General features: G+C 44.7%; 1 protein-coding gene across 2 annotated transcripts in view; it reads right to left on the reverse strand.

Moving 5' to 3' along the window:
* The window catches only part of ARFGEF2 (ARF guanine nucleotide exchange factor 2), an 82,981-nt gene that overhangs the window by 22,477 nt on the left and 39,371 nt on the right, over positions 1–21,133 (reverse strand). For both annotated transcript variants that reach the window (XM_070381076.1, XM_070381075.1), the window contains 13 exons: positions 20,463–20,631; positions 18,533–18,644; positions 17,800–18,005; positions 16,400–16,484; positions 16,126–16,297; positions 15,353–15,504; positions 14,046–14,174; positions 12,865–13,023; positions 8,327–8,474; positions 7,104–7,203; positions 4,829–4,869; positions 4,558–4,727; positions 1,468–1,619 (listed from right to left, as the gene is read on the reverse strand). In XM_070381076.1, coding sequence (XP_070237177.1) covers positions 1,468–1,619; positions 4,558–4,727; positions 4,829–4,869; positions 7,104–7,203; positions 8,327–8,474; positions 12,865–13,023; positions 14,046–14,174; positions 15,353–15,504; positions 16,126–16,297; positions 16,400–16,484; positions 17,800–18,005; positions 18,533–18,644; positions 20,463–20,631 — 1,795 coding nt within the window. The remainder of the gene's footprint in view (positions 1–1,467; positions 1,620–4,557; positions 4,728–4,828; positions 4,870–7,103; positions 7,204–8,326; positions 8,475–12,864; positions 13,024–14,045; positions 14,175–15,352; positions 15,505–16,125; positions 16,298–16,399; positions 16,485–17,799; positions 18,006–18,532; positions 18,645–20,462; positions 20,632–21,133) is intronic.

The following is a 21,133-nucleotide window of genomic DNA, read 5'->3' on the forward strand; positions in this document are numbered from 1 at the left end:
ATCCTCAATTTCCCAGTCTCCCGTGCAGCTAGGGGAGCCATGTGATCTGACATGGGAGGGGAGGGGTTTCTGGGAAGGTTCTGCTTTTGTCTTAAAAGGAATACACTTGTGAGGCGCTGCCCTTTCTCCTCTTGTTCCCATTCTGATGGTGGGCTCTATCCCTTTAAATTACTCCCACTGTGAACACGGCATGATGTCTGGAGCTGAAGCCTCCATCCAGCAATCATGAAACAATAGGCTCAAGGAAGAAAAGTACCCTGTTTTAGGTCAAACAAAGGGACAGAAAGAACCTGGTTCCTTGGTCACAATTTGGGCTATGGGACCAATGCTGGGACTATCTTCCTCTGACTTGTTAAGCAAACAGTCCATAGCCTTGTGGTCAATTTTTCTGGCCCCAAACATTTAGAGTAACATACTCATAATTCTTCCATCCAGACATGTGGCCTGTGTACACCATTCCTAAAAGTGTATATCCTCTCAGATTTTGGGGCAGAGATATTTGTGTATGCTAAATACATACACTTGGATGGGAATATACGTATGTAACTTAAGACAAATATTTTAAATTATTACAAAACAAAACCTGAAGACAGAAGAAATAGTCCATTTCCTGAAGCAGCTGCAAGGTCAACATGGTGCTCCCTGGATGTTTACAGTAGATTAGAATGCATGTCTTTTAACACACCTCAGCTGACTGCCCATATAAGAGTTCTCCCTTTACCTTGACACTGTTTTTTAGAGCGGTTATCACCACTGACTAAACATCTTGGGTTTATTTATCTATCTCACTGGACTATAAACAGGGATTAAAAAATTTTTATTATGGAAAATTTCATTTACATAAAAGAGAAGATGGGGTAATAAACACACATAGACCCGTCACTTAGGTGCAATGATCATCAAATCAGGGCCAAACAAACCAGGAACTTTTGACTGTTTTCTGTTTTGTTGTATGGTTGGCAGTGAGAACAGTACGTAGCCAATGGCAGGCCTCAAAAAATACAGGCTGAGTGAATGAATGAACAGAGTGACTAATTCAGAAGGACAGCTGTCCTGACCTCCCTTATTACCTCCCTGGGGCATAAAGGCTGGGTCAGACAATTGCTCCCCCTGTTCAAGGATACTTTGGCAGTGGCCCTTTCTCTGAACTCCCTTGGCACCAGCCCACGTAAGAATGCATAATTTCTATGAGCTGCAGTGGTGTAATCTGCCCTCTGTGGAAGGTGACGGAGAGATCTCAGTGGGATTTACTTAGAGACAATAGGTGTGAATCACAGTCCACTCATTTTATCTGCTTCCATCAACAAGAGAGGAAAAAAGACCAATTGTGTGGTTATTTCATCACAAAATGCAAGTGAGCTCCACAAGGACAGAGACTTCATCTACTACCTGGTACAAGGTACTCAGTTTGTTAAGACTTTTAGACCCCAACAGGGGTCTAAGGATCTTCCAGAATAATGCACATACCTGTTTTTCTTCATAATATGCTCAAAAGGCCTCAAAAAGTCTTTCTGGAAACGGAAGTTGGCTAATTCTCCCTTCTCAAGGAACTTCATGGAGAGCTGCCTTAGTGAGTCCACAGCAAAGATAGCCACGTCCTCATTGGGGTTACAGCCGACCTAGGCAGGAACAGGAGGAGAGGTGAAACAGGCACAGCGGAGAAACTGTGGACGTGGGGTTCTGAACCTCACACACAGCCTGCCTTCAAAAGAAATGCTCTGGGAAAACAGACCTCAGGAGGAGAAAAAGCTCTTTCTTGGCTATTACCTGTACAATTTAAAGTTTCACAACAAAATACATTAAACATGCTTTTAAAATATGCTCACTTTGTGTTTCTGAGTCACGTTTTGATCATTCATACACTATTTCAGACCTTTTCATTATTATTACATTTGCTACGATGATCTGTGATCAATGATCTTTGATGCTACTATTTGCAAAAAGATTACAACTTACTGAAGGCTCAGGTGATGGTTTACATTTTTTAGCAATACACTATTTTAAAATTAAGCTATGTATGTTTTTTTATTATTATACACTTAATAGACTACAGCATAGAGTAAGCATAACTTGTTTGAAAGTGTTAAATTGCTCAGTCATGTCCGGCTCTTTGCAACCCCATGGCCTGTAGCTTGCCAGGTTCCTGTCCATAGAATTCTCCAGGTGAGAATACTGGAGTGGGTAGCCATTCCTTTCTCCAGGGGATCTTCTCAACCCAGGGACTGAACCCAGGTCTCCTTCACTGCAGAAAGATTTTTTACCATCTGAGCCGCCAACCAAAAAGTTCTCATGATTCACTTCACTGGGTATTCGCTTTACTGCTTTGGTCTGGAACTGAACCTGCAGTATCTCTGAGGTTGGCCTGTATATCGAATGGATTAAAAAAAATAATTAGCTTTGATGACAGTCTGGCTGAGGGTTGTTGATGGTCAAAGGTGCTGTTAACTGTAATATTTAAAGTGTTCATGTAATGTTGACGTAATTAGAGACTAGTAACAATATTATTATTCCCTAGCTAAAAATCCCTGGCAGCTTCAGGAATACACCCTACGAGCTTTGAGCACCCCTGGACATACTTGTGCCCTAGTCTAGAAGAGGAGAAACGTGGGACCATCCCAGTGACTGTGGGAAGCCCGAGAGCTCTAGTCCATCACCCGCCTGCTCAAACCCACAGGCTTCGCATGCGCTCTGGCTCCCATGGGGAATGGAACACCATTCTGAGGTGGTGGTGAAGAGTGAAGAGCCCCAGACTGAGCAACCGAGAATGCCACAACCTTGCACCTCACAGCACTGATGAGATGGAACTGGCACATGTGATGAGGCGACAACCATGAAATGTCTAATTACTACCTGCCAGCCTAGGTCTCAGGTGTGTCATAGGCCCTGGACAAGAATACAAGGTGCAGTCACGCTAATGATTCACATTTACCATCTCATACAAGTTCCTATCAGTGATGTCCACTAGGAATTTATTTACCCAGAATGGTGGGAAAGATGGGTGCTGAGTGGTTTGATTACTTTAGGTGGCAATGTTACCCTTTGCTCAACAAACATTTACTCTGGGTCATCGACAGGCTCTTGTGGCTCCGTCCTCACTGAGGGTTCAGAAAGGTCACCTCCAGAGCAGCTGGACACACTGCCAACACCTGACCCTTTACCATCAGCTATTTTACCACGCGGCCTTCCCAGGCGGCTCAGCGATAAAGAATCCGTCTGCTGATGCAGGAAATGCAAGTACAATCCCTGGGTCAGGAAGATCCCCTGGAGAAGGAAATGGCAAACCATGCCAGTTTTCTTGCCTGGGAAATCCCATAGACACAGGAGCCTGGCAGGCTATAGTCCGTGGGGTCATAAAAGAACCGGATATGACTTAGTAGCTAAACAATTTTATCACAGAATGCAAGTGAGCTCCATGAGGGCAGGGACCTCATCTGTCTACTACTTGGTACAAGGCACTCAGCTAGTTTGTTAAACAGATGGTGTGCTCAGAAGTGCCTCACGTAGAGCTGATAAGCAAGCAGAGTAACAAAGACCTCAGATTAGCTGATGGGCCAAATTAGAACCAAGGCTGCACGTGACTGTGCCTCCTTTCAGTGGGGTCCCACGGCTGCCTGGGACAGCCAACAGTGCCCGACTCTCCCCAGTCTGCATTTAGTGACACCATACCGAGAGCTGCCCATCAACCACTGTGCGGTATTTACACCACAGAAATCGGCAAACGCTACAAATGATTCACCATCACTCAACTGTTTGCTCTAAATCCCAATTACTTCTCATGATTTTCTTCTATTCAACGTAGAGAGCAGTTCTCTTTTGGATAAGCTGTTTTTATTAACACTATTTCTAAGCATCTGTTATACAACTCTTTTCTCCAGGCCTAAGAAAATTGTTTTGAAATCATGAAATGTGTTTTGGTAGGAAACAGTATTATTAAGCTTTTAGTTTTCCCTTAAAAAGCAAATAACATTACAGATACACACATTTATGTACATAATCTATATTTTGATTTCATTTGTTCAGTATACACATGCATGTGTCTACATGTATACAGTGAAACCTCTCGTGACAGCAATCTGGTTTTCTCTCTGTAGTTTTCAGTTTAGAACACAGAAGTCTCTGGCTTGTTTCTGATTTAAATAAATGTTAGTTTCCTCAGAAAGATTATAGATGAGGGGTGGCGATGGAAGCCAGAAAACAAGGAGCAGTGACATTTATAATGCGACTATAAAGAACCTAACGTAATCTTCGGTCATTCAGAGGCACTTCAGGATTTCGCAATGCTTTCAAGCACCAATATGTTTGTCCAGTGATTGTAATGATTTTTATGGTGTGAGCCTACATCCTAAATACGGGATATTAAAGTATTCTATACACAAATGGATTTTTAACTCATTCTCCATTAAGTTCTACCAGTAGTAAGTATGCTATCAGCTGTTCTTGACTCCACAGGGAAAGTGAACTTTGGCACCTAAACACTCAATCGCTTGTGTTTTGAATTTAGCCGCCTGTCTTTTGTTTTGGACATCAATTGAGTGGCTGTTGAATCTGAAGAGTTACCTTATTGAAGTGATCTCCGATCACATGCCATATTCGGGACCACTGCAGTCGGATCCGATTCATGTTGTAGTAAGAGATCTCCACGATCTTCTGCAAGCTGAACATGCGGGGGTGGTGGGGGGAAGCCAGCTCGTCCATGGACACGGCACACAGCCAGCGGACAAAGTCAACTACAGGCCAGACCCAACAACACACGCGAGGCCGCGTTAGTAATGGTCAGACGGTTATAACAGGAGGCTCTGCAGTTGTCACAGGTGAGTCAAATACTTACCTATCGCATTTCCATCCAGCCTGGTAGAGCCAGTAAAAATTCTAGGAAGAAAATTCCAGATATAACGAAATTAAATTTGGAAGATGAAGGTTCAATTTCAAACATTCAGAAAAGGCAAAAGGAAACATTTCAGGTTTGGCACTTCCACTAAAATAAATTATGAGGCATCAGAGGTATAGAACTGGTCAACGAGGTGCACTGAGAGCAGAAACGCTTATACTGGTACGAAGAGAAAAGCAACATGAAAAGGACGGGGGAGAGTCAAGATAGGATAGTGTGGAACATGGTATTCCACAGCAGGGGGATGCAGACTGAGGACCTTTAAAAAGGTGTTCCTCCAAAAGAGCAACCAAAAAACTTACAAAAATTCAACAAATTTTTCAGATCTGAACTCTGGAAATTACCAAAGGCTTGGGACAATGTTTATTCAAGAAAAATGGCTGAATCTTTTAGACAGCATATAGTTAGACCACATTTATTTTAATCCATCCTGCCAATCTCTCTTTAGATTCAAACCCGAATAGGCTGAAAGTAGAAGTATGAAAAAAATACCACGTGCAAACAGTTAACAAAAAGAAAACAAGAGTAGCCGTACTGATACCAGACAATACAACACTGGAGTCATTACTAGAGACAAAGAATATTTTACAATGATAAATGATTTAATATGTGAAGAAAATCTAGTAATTGTAAATATATATGTGTTTAACAACAGAGGGGCTTCTCTGGTGGCTCAGTGGTAAAGAATCCTCCTGCAGTGCAAGAGACTTGGTTTGATCCCTGGTCTGGAAAGATCTCCTGGAGAAGGAAGTGGCAACCCACTTCAGTATTTTTGTCAGGAGAATCCTATGGACAGAGGACGATACAGTCCACGGGGTCTCGAAGAGTTGGACAGGACTTAGCAACTAACAAAAGAGCCCCAAAATCATGGGCAAAAAAGACATACTTGAAAGGGGAAAATAAAACAATTCAAACAATGTCCAGAATGAGCAGATCTACACAGGCAGGAGGTGTACTGGTGGTTACAGGAGCTGTAAAGATGTGGGGCTTCTTTATGGGGTGATGAAAAAGCTCTGAAGTCAGACGGCTGCACAACTCTGCATATACTAAAAACCACTGACTGGACGTACGTTTCAGAAGAGCAAGTCTTAGGATGTATGAATTATGTCTCAATTTGAGAAATGTAAGCACACAGAGAGGTGCTAGACAAGCTACTGTTGCCCACTCTCTGGCTGAGGCAGAGAAACAAGGAAGGAACAAACATTTTGTTCTATCAGCCCAAACCTAAGAGGAAAAGGCGGGGAAAACTCAACCAAAGTGTGTCACAGACAGTATTTCTATTGGAGAGGAGAAAAGCAACAGGAGCAAGACGATCAAAACATGCTAACAAAGAGTTTAAAACACTAAGAAAATTGTTCTGACAGCAATACAAATGATGTCATAAATTCTATACTGCTATTACCTGAAATTATTTATATTTAATGTATATGATCATTCAATGGCAATTTTCTGGAGTTTGTTGACTTTTAAGAAAATTCCTATTTTAAGCCCTAGTACGGAAATGGCAACCCACTCCAGTGTTCTTGCTTGGGAAATCCCATGGACAGGGGAGCCTGGTGGGCTACAGTCCAGGTGGTTACAAGAGAGCTGGACACGACTCAGCAACTAAACAACAACATAATGAATACCTTCAAATGGGAATATCTGCATTTCTCTTAGAGGCTTAGGTCAAGTTTTAAGTAAACGGAAGCAACTGAAAGGCTGAGAGGAAAAGAAATGGAGACGCCAACTTGGCCAGCCCTCACTCACAGACAGGCTTTAAATGCAATACTCTTCCAAACTTGTAAAAAAGTGACTTCTAAACTAAGGAAACTCAAAACATTAGAACAAGCAGAAACTTGTTTTTGACATAATTTGGTCACAAAGTTAGTTACAATTTTATTTACTTATTGGCAGTGCTGTATGGCTTGTGGGATTCAACTGGGGATTGAACCCAGGCCCTAGGCAGGGAGGGTGTAGAGTCCTAACCACTGGGTTGCCAAGGAATTCCCAACATGTAGTTTTTAAAAAGTTATGACAGTTCAAGATCAAAGCCCCAATGAATGTGAAGGTGACCAGCAGCTGTGGGCCACATGTGCTGCTTTTGCTCTTCCTCAGGTTGAGTGATCCGGGGTGACAACAATCAGACAGGTTAGGGATCCCTCACACCCAGCAACTACACAGAAGGTGCCAAGGCACCGGGTGGTCCAGCTTCACTGGAGAACACATTCATTACCTGTCTACAGCCACCACCACGCTCTGAGAGCTGGTCTCGCCAACGGACTCCTGGAAGCTGGCCATCTGTCTCTTGTCCACTCCGCCACTCACCAAATTTCCTGAAACACAGCGCACAAAAGCAACAGTGCTTGAAACAGTCAAGTAAAGAGAACCAAGTCTCCCGCGACATCAGCGCGCAGACAAGAGACCGTGAGACTGGTTTGCAAGCGAAAAAAAACCCCTCCGATGATGGCAGAATAAAACTAACTCAGGTTTTGGCATTTCTGCATCTGGAATACGTTCTTATGCAAGTTCTCTCTCTTCCTTTACCATCCATCTCTCTGTCATAACAGTCTTCTGTATTTTTTATAGTATTAAATGTCTATGTTTAGAAAAACAAATTCAAGTTGATTGATACGAACTCAGAGCTCCTAGAACATGTAACGGTTTAAAACTGCTGAAGATCTGAGGTGTTCTCCAGGGTTTCACTTCAGTCATCCTGACGTAAACCCCGAGAAGAAGGTGCTGTTACCCTTCCCCTGTGTTTGGAGTTTGTACTTTTAGCTGAACAACTCCAACCAGTGTTTCGTGGGACCAAGGAGTCTCCTCTCTGCATCAAATGACCTGGGTTTGAAACCTACTTCTGCTCCTTCCTCCAAACGGCACCTCGTTCATAGCACTTCACCCCCCTGTGCCTCACTTATCTCATTTACAAAATGAGGATAATAGCCCCAATCTCACTGAGTTGTTACAAGGATTAAATGAATTAAATATACAAACTGAGTGCTTAGAATGTGCCTGGCATGTCTGCCCTTTTTTACTGTTATTGTTGTATCACTGACAAGAGAGTCTCTCAGTTCAATGTCTCACCAGAAATAACCCTACTTTCATAAGGATACCTATTAATATAAGCCTCCCAAATGAACAGGGAAGACAGGTTGAATCTATCTGATATCTAAAAATACGCACACCCACTCCTTGAACACCAGGTGGCTTCCCACCCCCCAACATACTTATATGCATAGAAAGAAAAGTAATGCACCCTGCTTATGTCGATAAAATTAGCATTTACTCGACAGTTTCATCACAACTGAGAGCTGAGGCAGCACTTCCACTCCGTTAACAGACATCCTGTCCGCTGGCACATAAGAAACAGGTGATCTACGGTCCTAATGAGGCAAGGGCTTCCTGCCTGTTAACTGGTGAATCCGCAGCGGCCGGCTGGGGGGCCTGGCGCCTTACCGAGGCCAAGGCCCATGAACTCTTCTCCCGCCAGCGTGTGGCCCTTCAGGCTCCCTTCTCTCTCACGCCCGGAGCCAGACAGGTAGCGCGTCTTCACGCCGGTTCCTATCAGCTGAGCCAGCTCCAGCTGGCTGATGCACTTCAAGATCTGAGGAAAGAGGGCGTGAAGAGATGAGTTCCCGCTTCATTGGCCGAAAAGGGCAGTGCCCCCTTAACTCAGTCATTACAGAGTTCTCTGAAACATGCAGCCTTTCAGGAGAGGATAACATCTGAGAGACTAGGCTGGCTTCCCTACTTCTGGCTAGGCAACCCCCTGAGTGTGGGTCTGGAAGACAGACCTCATTACTTTATTTTTTAAACCATTAAAAAGGGAAAGAGAAAATGAGCAAAAGAAAAACTGGTACAACAGAGAGGCGAGATGGATTCCGTTTATGCAAACTTAAATAAGCGCTCCATAAAGACAAAGCATCTGATCAGAGTGGGGACTCCGGTCACCATGCCGTTCCCGCCCCCTCAGCCACCCCCACCTCAGATCAGCAGCACACCGGCTGTTCCTCATGCTTGAACATGTTACTGTCGCTCCTCCCCATGGCTCACCCCTTAGACTCCCAGCTCAGACCCGTGTCCCCAGAGACCTCCCTCAGCCACCTGAGATCACACACCCTCCCCATCACCATCCCCTGGCCATGCAGTTTTTTTCTCTTAAGTACTTACTTTCTGGCATTATGTCATGTATTTGTTCTCTGTCTCTTGTGCCAACAGGGCATTAACTCTATCTTGTTCACTGCTGAATCCCCAGCACTTGGAGATTATTTTCTGGTTAACAGAATAAACGAGGGCATGCCCTGGCATGGGTGGGCGGTAGGAGAAAAGACGATCTCCCAGCCCCATGGGGTGGCTCAGGTGCTGGAGAAGCCACACCCACGCATGGCCCTCTCTCACCTGGAGCTCATCTGAATACAGAGACCGGCTTCAACTTCTACTGCAGCAAAAACTGGCTGCTTGAAACTTGAGGAGGGACGGCACATACATCTCCAGGTAAACCCTTCTTAAGGAATTTCCATGGGGACTTCTGACTACGGCTGAGTTTTGCTTTCCATGGTGACCTTATAACCCAGTCCCAGAGTATGGGACTCCACGACATCACGGAGCACTGCTGAGGATTTTCACTTAGAAAATGCCTTCCCCTTGACTAAGACAGGCACTTGAATCCACCACAGAGAGTCCACATGTCATACTATTAAATTATTACTAGTAAACTGCTAATGACCTCCCTTTTCCAGAAGCTGGGATATGTATGTAACACCTGTGGCCAAGGACTTACTGACTCCAACCTGACTTCTCAGAGTGTCTGACCATCAAATCAGTGATGGCTCTTTTTGGCTGATTCATTAACATCTCCAGATGCCGCTGTACGCTCGGCAACTGGCAGGGGCCCCACATTAACGTATCTCTTAGTTAAAAGAAAAAGAAAGTTCTAGGGGAGACAGCAGCTATCTACTGATTCATTAGGGTACACTGATTCCTCAGGAAACAGGAAATAATTTATTAATAAAGCACATAACTGAAAACAATGACAACCTACCCCTCCCATGTTTACTAATATGGAATACTTCTGAGTGGTGACAGAGAAAGGAACAATGGGGTGAAAAACGACCAAGGTATGTGCCGAGATGATGATGGTGACTAACAGCTAAGAGCTACTAAGCTCTCGTACGTGCTAAGTCACTTCAGTCATGACTGACTCTCTGCGACCCTATGGACTGTAGCCCACCAGGCTCCTCTGTCCATGGGCTTCTCCAGTCAATACTGGACTGGGCGGCCATTTCCTTCTCTTCTTGCCAAATTCAGTTCTAATCCATTTTCCACATGTTAATTCCTTTCCTTCTCAACAACCACCTCTGAAGGTTGCACAGAGGAGGAAGATGAGGCTCAAAGACTAAGTAACTTGCCATGTCACACAGGCAGAGAGGCGGACACCCCAACCAGCTGTCTAGCCCCGGGCCCTCCCCCTGAACTGTGTGATCCCTGTGGCGGCAGGAGGCTGCCAGCAATTTCCTTTCCAGGTCATCACAGCCCCACCACTCTCTACACCCGAGCCTCTATTCTTAGTTTTCCCTCTAAAACAAAAAGTAATACCTTCAGGCGGTAGAGAAATTAGAAAGTACAACTGGGTCATAAGGCAGTTCTATTGCCAGTTTTTTAAAGCAATCCCACTGCTGGGCATACACACTGAGGAAACCAGAAGGGAAAGAGACACGTGTACTCCAATGTTCATTGCAGCACTGTTTATAATAGCCAGGACATGGAAGCAACCTAGATGTCCATCAACAGATGAATGGATAAGAAAGCTGTGGTACATATACACAATGGAATATTACTCAGCCATTAAAGAGAATACATTTGAATCAGTTCTAATGAGGTGGATGAAACTGGAGCCTATTATACAGAGTGAAGTAAGCCAGAAAGAAAAACACCAGTACAGTATACTAACGCATATATATGGAATTTAGAAAGATAGTAACAATAACCCTGTATACGAGATAGCAAAAGAGACACTGATGTATAGAACAGTCTTTTGGACTCTGTGGGAGAGGGAGAGGGTGGGATGATTTGGGAGAATGGCATTGAAATACGTATAATATCATATATGGAACAAGTCGCCAGTCCAGGTTCGATGCACGATACTGGATGCTTGGGGCTGGTGCACTGGGACGACCCAGAGGGATGTTATGGGGAGGGAGGAGAGAGGAGGGTTCAGGATGGGGAACACATGTATACCTGTGGCGGATTCATTTTGATATTTGGCAAAACCAATACAATATTGTAAAGTTTAAAAATAAAATAAAATTAAAAAAAAAAAAAAATACAACTGAAGGAAAAAGAGAAAATAAATCCATAATTCTATCACACAGAGAGGATGCTAACATGCTCATTTATCTTTTCTAGTCTCATTTTCTGTGTATGCCTGGCATGAAGGGTGATGCCGCACCATGCTTATACAGTGATTTTTTAATTTAATACATTGTGATCAAAGTATTAAAGACCATCTTCAGTAGCATCTTTATCGGTTTTTCTCTGAAGTTTCTTTACAGAAAGAGACTTCTCTCTATATGTTTCCTTCTCTCCCTCACCCCTCTACTATTTTTCTTCCGATTTATTTGTTGAAGAACCTGGTCATTTGCTGAGAGTCTGACGTATCCCACAGTTCGCAGGCTGTGTTCTCATGATGCCACTTACCGCGCTCCTCCATCCCCTACATTTCCTTCAAATAAGCAGTGGAGGCTTGAACTGACTCAGGCTGGAGTTTTAGGCAAAAACATTTCTTAAGTGGCATCGTGTGCATCCATCAGGGAACATGTAATGCTGGCTGTCTCTCCTTTCAGAAACATTATCTTTTTTTCTTTTAAATATTTTTTTCTGATGTGGACAGTTTTTAAAGTCTTTATTGAATTGTCACAATATTGCTTCTGCTTTATATTTTGTTTTTTGGCCAAGAGGCACGTGGGATCTTGGCTCCCTGAGCACAGGTCAAACCTGCACCCCCTGCATTGGAAGGCAAAGTCCTAGCCACTGGATGCCAGGGCAGTCCCCTGAGCAACTTCATTTTAAATGTCCATATAACCTAAGGAGTGGTACTGCTGCTGCTGCTGCTAAGTTGCTTCAGTCGTGTCCGACTCTGTGGGACCCCACAGACGGAAGCCCACCAGGCTCCCCCGTCCCTGGGATTCTCCAGGCAAGAACACTGGAGTGGGTTGCCATTTCCTTCTCCAATGCAGGGAAGTGAAAAGTGAAAGTGAAGTTGCTCAGTCGTGCCCAACTCATAGCGACCCCATGGACTGCAGCCCACCAGGCTCCTCCATCCATGGGATTTTCCAGGCAGGAGTACTGGAGTGGGGTGCCACTGCCTTCTCTGAAGGAGTGGTACACCACACTTTGTTTTTTAAAGATCAGTCTCTCATTGATGGGACAATCTAGGCTGTCCTTCATCTAATCTCTCCCTAGAACAACTAAAATTTCGATGCATGACCTTTCAAACACCTGTCTGGACACATGGGTAATTATTTCCTTAGATGAAACTCTTAGAACATGGTTTAAAAAAAGAAGTGAACCTGTTGGCAATCTTCATGGCTCACGTTAGATGCTGACCACGTCCTTTTTGCTACATGTGGGAGAGAAACTGGGCTTTGGACTTCGTTTTAAATCCACTCCCTGCAGTAAGAGCTCTCAGGAGGGGTGCAAGGCCTTGTGGGAAGAAGGCGGCTACGACAGAGGTCTGCTCCGCATGGACACTGGCGATGGGGTTGGGGGCACTTGGTGAGGTGGCGGACCTGAGGCGTTTCCCTCGCTGCAGCCCCAGGGAGGCTGACTTTCTGATACATGAGGGACACAGGGAGTAAGACAAAACCCAGAGTTAAAGCGAGGCTTGACTGCAGAGAAACAGAGTTGACCCAAGAGAGACGGACTCTGAATGGAAGGAAAGCCAGGGCTCATCCTCACTGAGAAAAGGCAACCATGGGGCTTTCAGAGACGCTCACCTCGTGCCAGGAATTCCCGAGGTAGTTGCCGTCAGTGTGAGCCACGGTGATGAGCGTCTTTATGGTGTCAATGTTCTTCTGCTTCATCTCCGTGATGCTGGAGCTGGCCGTCAGCAGGGAGAAGCGCGCAAGGGCCTGGACATAGGCATCTCGTTCCAGCTGCAAGGGAGGCAGAGAGGTGACGCTGAGATCCTGGCCTGGGTGAGATGGGTCTCACATTGAAGGGACTGAGCACTGGTTTCTCTGCTGCCTCCCGCACACGTGGGGACAGGTTGTACGCACATTAACACACCCGAGCCACACCAGGTACTCCATGCCTCTGTCCTCCCGCTACCCAAATAACCTCACCGCACGTTTGAGGACTAGCCTCTCCTCTGCCACTGACCTCCCTTCTGAGGGAGCGGCGGAGCAATCTGCTGAATGCTAAGGCTGTCAGGTAAACACTCATTTCCACAACAGTCCTGCAGGTTGGTCTATTATCTCAAGTTTGCAAATGAGGAAATAAAGGGTGACTCAGGGAGGAGGTGGCTAGACCAACGTTAGGCTAGAGAAGCAGCAGAGGTGAGGTGTGAAACCCAGACTGTCTGCAGTCCAAGCCTGGGGTCTTGGTACAAAAGAAAATGTCTATCTGTAAGATACATGGGAACAGAAGACTGAGGTTTTCCAAATAGAGGGGTACAAACTCTTAGTGATTTAGGATATATGAAACTGACAACTTCCTGAGTTCGTAAGAGTTTAGAATTGTATTTGCTTATTTGCTTGAATTTTTCAAGACCCAAAAGATTTACAGACATATTCAGTTTCCACTGAACTACTTATTTCCCCCAGAGAAGACCTGGAAATAAGGGAAATTAAAATAATAAGCTGGTTTTAAAAGGAAAACACTATTTCCAGCACCAGGCACCTAGCCAGATGGATAGGAAGGCTGTTTTGTCAAGTCCAATTGAGTAGCCTGGACACCCACCTACCTTCAAAAATGGTTTTTAATCCAAATTGCCAATTCTTCCCCCAGTCAGGCTGTTGCCAGCACAAATCTGTCGTCTTCCTCTCAGTGGGCATGAGTAAGGTGTCTGCTGAGAAGTTTTCAGCTAATTGGAAATATCTGATTGTTTCTAAATTTTGCCAAATCCTGAAGAACACAGCCCACCAGTTTCTCTGGAGCTGTGAGAACGTACACCCACCTGCATTCCAAAGATGCAGGCAATCCGGATTGCACACCGGATGCCTTCCAAGCACAGCGAGGCCACCTCAGTGTCGTCACAGTTCTGCAGTCCAATGCTGTAGGCTGCCAACAGCGGCGTCCACACCAGCTACCAAGGGAGGAAGGTTTGGAAAACGTCTGGAATCTCAGTGTGGAAGAGCACTTAGAGGCCACACTGTTAGTTACAAGCACAGCCAGGATGTCAAGTTCACAGCTATTCTGATTCATTCACAACACGAAATAAAAATTCCTCCTAAACCAGGGTCAGAGTCATCACTATAGCATGCCATTTACTAAACGCACAGTTCTAAAGGAAGGCTGGCACGTACGTGGCTACTGGGCCACCACCACGTCTACTGTACTCATGGCAGACAGCACGAGTCCATCAGAGACCCCACTCCCTGCTTAGTCTAATCGGGGCTGGAGAATCCTTTACACGGTGCACAGGCACCTATTGCCAATCAGAGGTTGGCATGCAAAGTAAAATCTATAAGCAACTTAGGTTCTATCAACTTAGCTTATTGAAAGCTTCCTAATTCAGATTACTTAAGAGTTTACTTTTCCTCCAACCTTCTTGTGAATTCCCTGAAAATAAAAGCACACAAATATCTAGAAGTGATCAACAGGATATCAGCAGTTACTTTAAAAACTTAAGAGAAAACGTGAGTGCTATATATTTAGAACATGTACCTTTTCTAGACATTTAAAAAACAGAGAACTTAGGATATTGTTTCTTTGTTTTTTTGGCTGCACCAACTGGCAAGTGGGGTCTCAGCTCCCCCACTGGGGACTGAACCTGTGCCCCCTGCAGTGGCAGCATGGAGCCTCCATCTCTGGACCACCAGGGAAGTCCCAAGGATATGGCTTTTATTCTACCTCATGTCTTCTTATAGGCTAACCCTGAGGCCACTGAGATGAGATATCACAATAAAGCTGTCTCTTTTGCCTGAATAATTCATTCATTCAATCCCCAGCAGCCCTGCAGGACCCATTTCACAGATGATGAACAAAGAGAGGCTGAATAACCTGATCCCAGTTCCAGAGCAACAAAGTGGCAAAGGCAGGGCTTAAACTAGATGCTCTGACTGTTGAGCCTGTGCTGACGTATCCCCAGCAACACCACGGGGCTTCCAGGAAGGACTCGCTGTAGTTACTAGTCAGAAAGAAACACCAGATGTGGCCTTTCCCTTCCCCAATCTCTTCACCATTATAAACTCGCTGGTGAGCTTCTGGCTGATCAACTCTAGAATCAGGTTCAGCCGTGTCTTAACTTCTCTGTATACTCACTTTGAACATTGGCCGGACATGGTCCAAGTGAGTGGCACTCGTAAACGGGGCTTTGGCATGGCTCACGGCCTCCATCAGAGCTTTGGCTGTTTTCGCCATTTGCTCCATTTCCAAGTTGTACAGTAGCCGTCGCTGCTTTTCACTAGCGACACCTACAAAGAAATAAGAGTAACAGCAGCTAATACTCGCTGAGTGCTTGCTATGTGCCGGGGTCTGTTTCAAAAGATTTACAACAATTAACTCACAAATCCTCCTCACGAGGACTACTTCCTGAGTCTGTAGCAAGTATTACTGCCATTTCACTGGTGGGAAACGAGGCCCAGAAACAGTAAGTAACTTGCCCAGGGCCACAGAGCTAACAGGCAGTAGAGCTGGGACCTGAATTCAGACGTGTGGCTACAGAGCCTGTGCTCTAAATCGGACACGCTGCTGCCTCACCAATGAGACTGACAGCCTTGCAGGGGTCTTAAGTAGGAGAATTCTAATCAGGGTTGACGCAATCACCCCTGGTATTACAGCAAAGTTTTAAGAAACATTTTTTGGGAGTAATTTAGCTCTCAGATTATTTTAAATTGCCTCTTGTAACTAATTACAAATCTAGTAAGAAGAAGTGATACTGTGAGAGTGTCAATGTAATCATAATAACTAATTTAATCACATTTCTTATTCAGATAGCAAGATATGCAAATGAAATCTGTCACCAGGGAACTTAATCATGCATTCTGATACACCTGAACATTGGGACTGAGAAATAATTTGCCACTAGACCTTACTCTGCTTAGTAGATTTGGTGGCAATTGTGTGTTCTTTTGTTTCTTTCATCGCAATTTTCTTGCCTTCTATCTCTTCATAGATGCTTGAGAGATACTCTTCAGGTAGATCTTTACTATCATTGATACCCCGGTTCATTTTAATATACTGCTCTTTTGTCATTTTATTTTTTACCTGAAATTAAAAAAAAATGAAGAATCCACTTAGGAGACATCCAGTGGCCCAAATAGTTATTTATTTAGCTACTGTAGTATTTAAGTCATTAAAATATGTTACCTGAGGGCTGTGCAAGTCTGTAGTTAGCATAATAATTGAATATGCTAGGACATACGCAGTGTCAGCACTAGCAAACAGAGTTTGCCTAAAAAACAAAAAAGATTTCAGATGTGAGAACACGGACAGAGACAAGGCTGGACGGCGGCAACAGGGCTCAGGGAGACACGCTTCGTGCAAAGCAGGCCGAGTGCTCCCCAGATGCTTTCATCGCCACTTAATGATAACTAATGACCCAGAGTCTAGAAAAACTTAGTTTAGAAAAAATAAGTAAATAATAAATTAATTAAATTTAAAAACAAACAAAAAAAGACCAGAAGAGATGTGAACCAAAGAAAAGAAACTCACTTTTTTATATGCTACAATGTTTCATATTACTAAAGCAACGCTGCTGCTGCTGCTGCTAAGTCGCTTCAGCTGTGTCTGACTCTGTGGGACCCCACAGACGGAAGCCCACCAAGCTCCCCCGTCCCTGGGATTCTCCAGGCAAGAACACTGGAGTGGGTCGCCATTTCCTTCTCCAATGCAGGGAAGTGAAAAGTGAAAGTGAAGTCGCTCAGTTATGCCCAACTCGTAGAGACCCCATGGACCGCAGCCTACCAGGCTCCTCTGTCCATGGGATTTTCCAGGCAAGAGTACTGGAGTGGGGTGCCACTGCCTTCTCTGAAGGAGTGGTACACCACACTTTGTTTTTTAAAGATCAGTCTCTCATTGATGGGACAATCTAGGCTGTCCTTCATCTAATCTCTCCCTAGAACAACTAAAATTTCGATGCATGACCTTTCAAACACCTATTTGGACACATGGGTAATTATTTCCTTAGATGAAACTCTTAGAACATGGTTTAGTTAAAAAAAAAAAAAGTACTGGAGTGGGGTGCCATTGCCTTCTCTTCTAGATCTTAATTCTCCCAAAAGCTAAAAAGAAATAGTTAATATGAGATGACAGAGAGGCTAATTATCACCACCATGGCAACCCTGTTATGTTAGTCATTTAGTTGTGTCTGACTCTTTGTGACCCCATGGACAGCCTGCCAGGCTCCTCTGTCCCTGGAATTTTTCAGGCAAGACTACTGGAGAGGGTAACCATTCCCTTCTCCATGGGATCTTCCCCACCCAGGGATCGAACCTGGGTCTCCTAATTGCAGGCAAATTCTTTGCCATCTAAGCCATCAGGGAAGCCATAATACAATATATAAATGTATCAAATGTTGTAGACATTAAAGAATAGACGCTCTTGCATGAGATAATCCCTCAGCACAGTGCCTGCTGGTGCAGAGTGAACAGAAACCTTAGTGGCTGGGCACAGATTTAAAAAGATTAAACCGAACCCCCAACCACAGGAAGACTGATGCTCTGAGGACGGCAAAAACATGGTGGAAGAGACTTAAACACGGTGCTCACCCCTGGTTGCACTCTATGTATCTTGCAGCAAACTTCTCCATTAGCCGATCAATCTTCTGAGCTTCTCCAGGTAGGCGGAAACCTTCTAGAAATGTCCGCAGGGCTGAGACAAACTCTTTTTCACAGAAGTCGAGTTGGTCCACATAGGCATACATCACCTCCTTGTTGAACTTCATGCTTTCCCCCAGAAAATCACCTACTTGGGTCTGAAACATACACACTCACTCACAACTAAAAACTGTCAAATATGAACACCCAGAGAAAGACACTTCAGTTAAACAAGGCAGGAATACTGTCCCGGCTCTCAATACCTAGGATGGGCTGGGCCGCTAGAAAAGCTGGGTCACTCCCTAAGCCTGGCCAACCGCCAAACCACCCCAGGTTCAGCTGGCCCTGCCATGAAGAAAGGCACTGAAAAATGGAGGAATGATAAGACACACTCAACAGGGAGTTGAGCTGCAGATGAGCACCCGAAAGAACAATTTCTGGCAGTCAAGGGACACTTAGCTCCTACAACGTCTCCCCAAATAAACAACCACCTGTCAGAAGGCTGGTTTATTCCCTGTAAAGAACTTCTTGCAACACTAGCCCAAGGGATAAACAGGACTACCATAAACAGGAGTGCAGACAATGGCACTGCACTCAGGGGTCAGCCAGTCTCTAGGTGAAAGCCAGTAAGGTCTCAGAGCCACACAGAAGAACCCACAAGTATGTGCCCAGCTCCCCATCTTACAGAATCCAGACGCTCCTCCTGGTGCAGGAATTGGGCAATGTCTTCCACCGATGTTCCCAGCATGCCCTGCTCCTGGAGATATTGGATCCCTCTCTTGGGTTTCTTGTTAAATCTGTTTCAAGAGACGGGACACAGATTGCTGATTCCAAACTCCGGGGGATGGAAATAGCTGGCTTTTGAGGCAAATTACAGTAACACCATGAACAAGTCATCCCATATCAGCTCGGAAAGTCTTGTGTGTCCTGGTAGCTTTTCTCAATTCCACCTTTAATTTCTGACCTAGCTCTAACGGACTCTGCTGGTTGTCACCCAAAAGCCATTTTCTTCTTCTCCAACACTAATAAGACCTAGTTGTTTAGCTGGGCACACAACTATCTGGGATAAAAAACACACTTCCCTGCCTCCCTTAGACAAAGTATGGCAATGTGATAAAGTTCTGGCCGGTGAGAGATGAGAACTGGTGTGGGTACTTCTAGGAAGAATCCTGAAACAAAGCTGACCTGGCTGAGGGGGGCAGGGGATATACGTCTTTTGCTTTTCCCCCTTCTTCCCCACAATACATGTGTGATGACCAGAGCTCCAGCAGTCATCTTAAACCATGAGGCAACGGTGAAAATGAAAATTGTATTCAGGATGGTGAAGCAGAAAGATAAAAGAAGCCGGATTTCTGACATCCATAGAGCCACTGTAACAGTCTAGACTCTGTACTCTGGGATTTCCTTCAACGGCACTTGAGTAGTTACTTCTGTAATTCCTGTTAAAGGCAGGCAAATATAACCGCTATATAAATTCAACTTGTTATTCACCACGCCATGCACTGGGACTGAAAGAAGCACAGAAACACAAACTGTGGCAAAAGCTGTGAAGAAAGGCTGTGCGGGGACAGAGGTGACCTTGGACCTGTCCAGAGAGTGCGGTTACTGGGGCCTCCTTGAGGAAGAGATGCTTTGTCAAGCCTGAAGGTTGAAAAAGACCCAAGAATATTCCAAGCAGAAGGTGCAAAGGTGCCAAATGCTTGAGATGTTCAAGGGACTGAAACTCATATAAGATCCAGGACTACTGGAAGAGATCAGAGAGGGAGGCTGGAGGCTGGACAGGGCTGTGGGGAGGAAATGGGAAACCTGGAGTGAGTGCAGGCAGGGGAGTGGTAAGACTGATGTGAGTTTTTAAAAGATTCCTTTAGCTGCTGTGGGAGAATACACTGAGGGGATGCAAGGGATGGTGAGAATAGAAATAATCACACTGGGGGTTGGCTAAAAATTCCGTTTGGGTTTTTCCATCAGATGTTACAGAAAAATGCATGTGAACTTTTAGGCCAATCCAATAAATGAGTACTGTAACATCAATTTTTAAAATGAACTGAGTTTACAAAATTGACTTACCATTCAAAAGTTGGACAGCATGTGAGAATGTATGCATTTCTGTGTATGAAAGATGAAAGAAATCATGTTTACTCATGATTCTATAATGATGATGTGATTATATGGGAGAAGGTCCTTATTTTTCAGCCATGTAGAGCTTAAGTAATGTGATGGCTACAAATTACTTTCAAATGGTTCAGAAAAAAAAAAAAAGTAGATAACACAAATATGGCAAAAATTAAGTTTTTTGTATGCTGAAGTACAATAGTTACCAATGGCAAGTTCCTCTAGGTAGTAATTTTATGAGTGATTTTAACATTCTTGCTTTATACTTTTCTGCATTTTCTAAACTAGTTAAATTTTTTAAATTAGGAAGAAAGGAAAAAAAGACCAGGCATCAACCACACAAAGCTATTAGATTTCTCTCTTACACACTCACACGCGCACTCAGTGCGACTTGATCGGGCCTGACCATAAGCGCCAGCCCCGGTCATCTGTAACAGGCGTTTCATCTTCAGGAGTCAAAGCCAGGTTCCCAAGAGACTCAGCCAGCCAACAGCCACACTCACAGCTCGATGCCGTGTTCAATCATCTCCTTCTGTTGCTTGATGACCTCAAACTGCTCCGGGTCGTCCTGGACGGTTGTCTGCGTCCCCGAGGACACTGTGGACTCCATGGACGTCACGCTGCTCCGCCTCGCCAGGTCCCCCATCTCCTGGTCCACGGGCCGCTCCTGACCTGCGACGACGTAAAAGCAAAGGCAACCAAGTGAGCAGATGGGACGCAGGCGAGGCTGAGCTGAGGTCTGGCCGTACGGTTCCCTTTCCCAGGCCTGTAACAATAAGCTTTGTACTGTAAGGTTCATGAAAACCTCAATATCGCGGTTACTTTACTTAACAACTTGCTTGTGGAAAATAAGCTAACCCTAAAATTCACGTGAAAGAATAAAAGTGCAAGATGCACAAGACACAGAGCCTGTCCTCGCAGGCCCTGGAACTCACTGCAGAACTCTAGGCATCCGAAAAGCATGGGATTGGCGGAGGAACAGACAAATCAACAGAACAGCAAATTCAGAAACAGTTATGCACACAGGGAGGTGTGCTACACCATCAAGGTGGTACTTCAAATCAGTGAGGGGAAAAAAGACTACTAAAAAAAGTTGTAATAAATGGTTTTCTGGAAAAATGAAGTTACAGCACAATTCACACTATCTCCACCCAACCCCCACCCAAGTTTCAGA

Source organism: Bos mutus, chromosome 13 (genome assembly GCF_027580195.1).
Source record: "Bos mutus isolate GX-2022 chromosome 13, NWIPB_WYAK_1.1, whole genome shotgun sequence".
NCBI lineage: Eukaryota > Metazoa > Chordata > Mammalia > Artiodactyla > Bovidae > Bos > Bos mutus.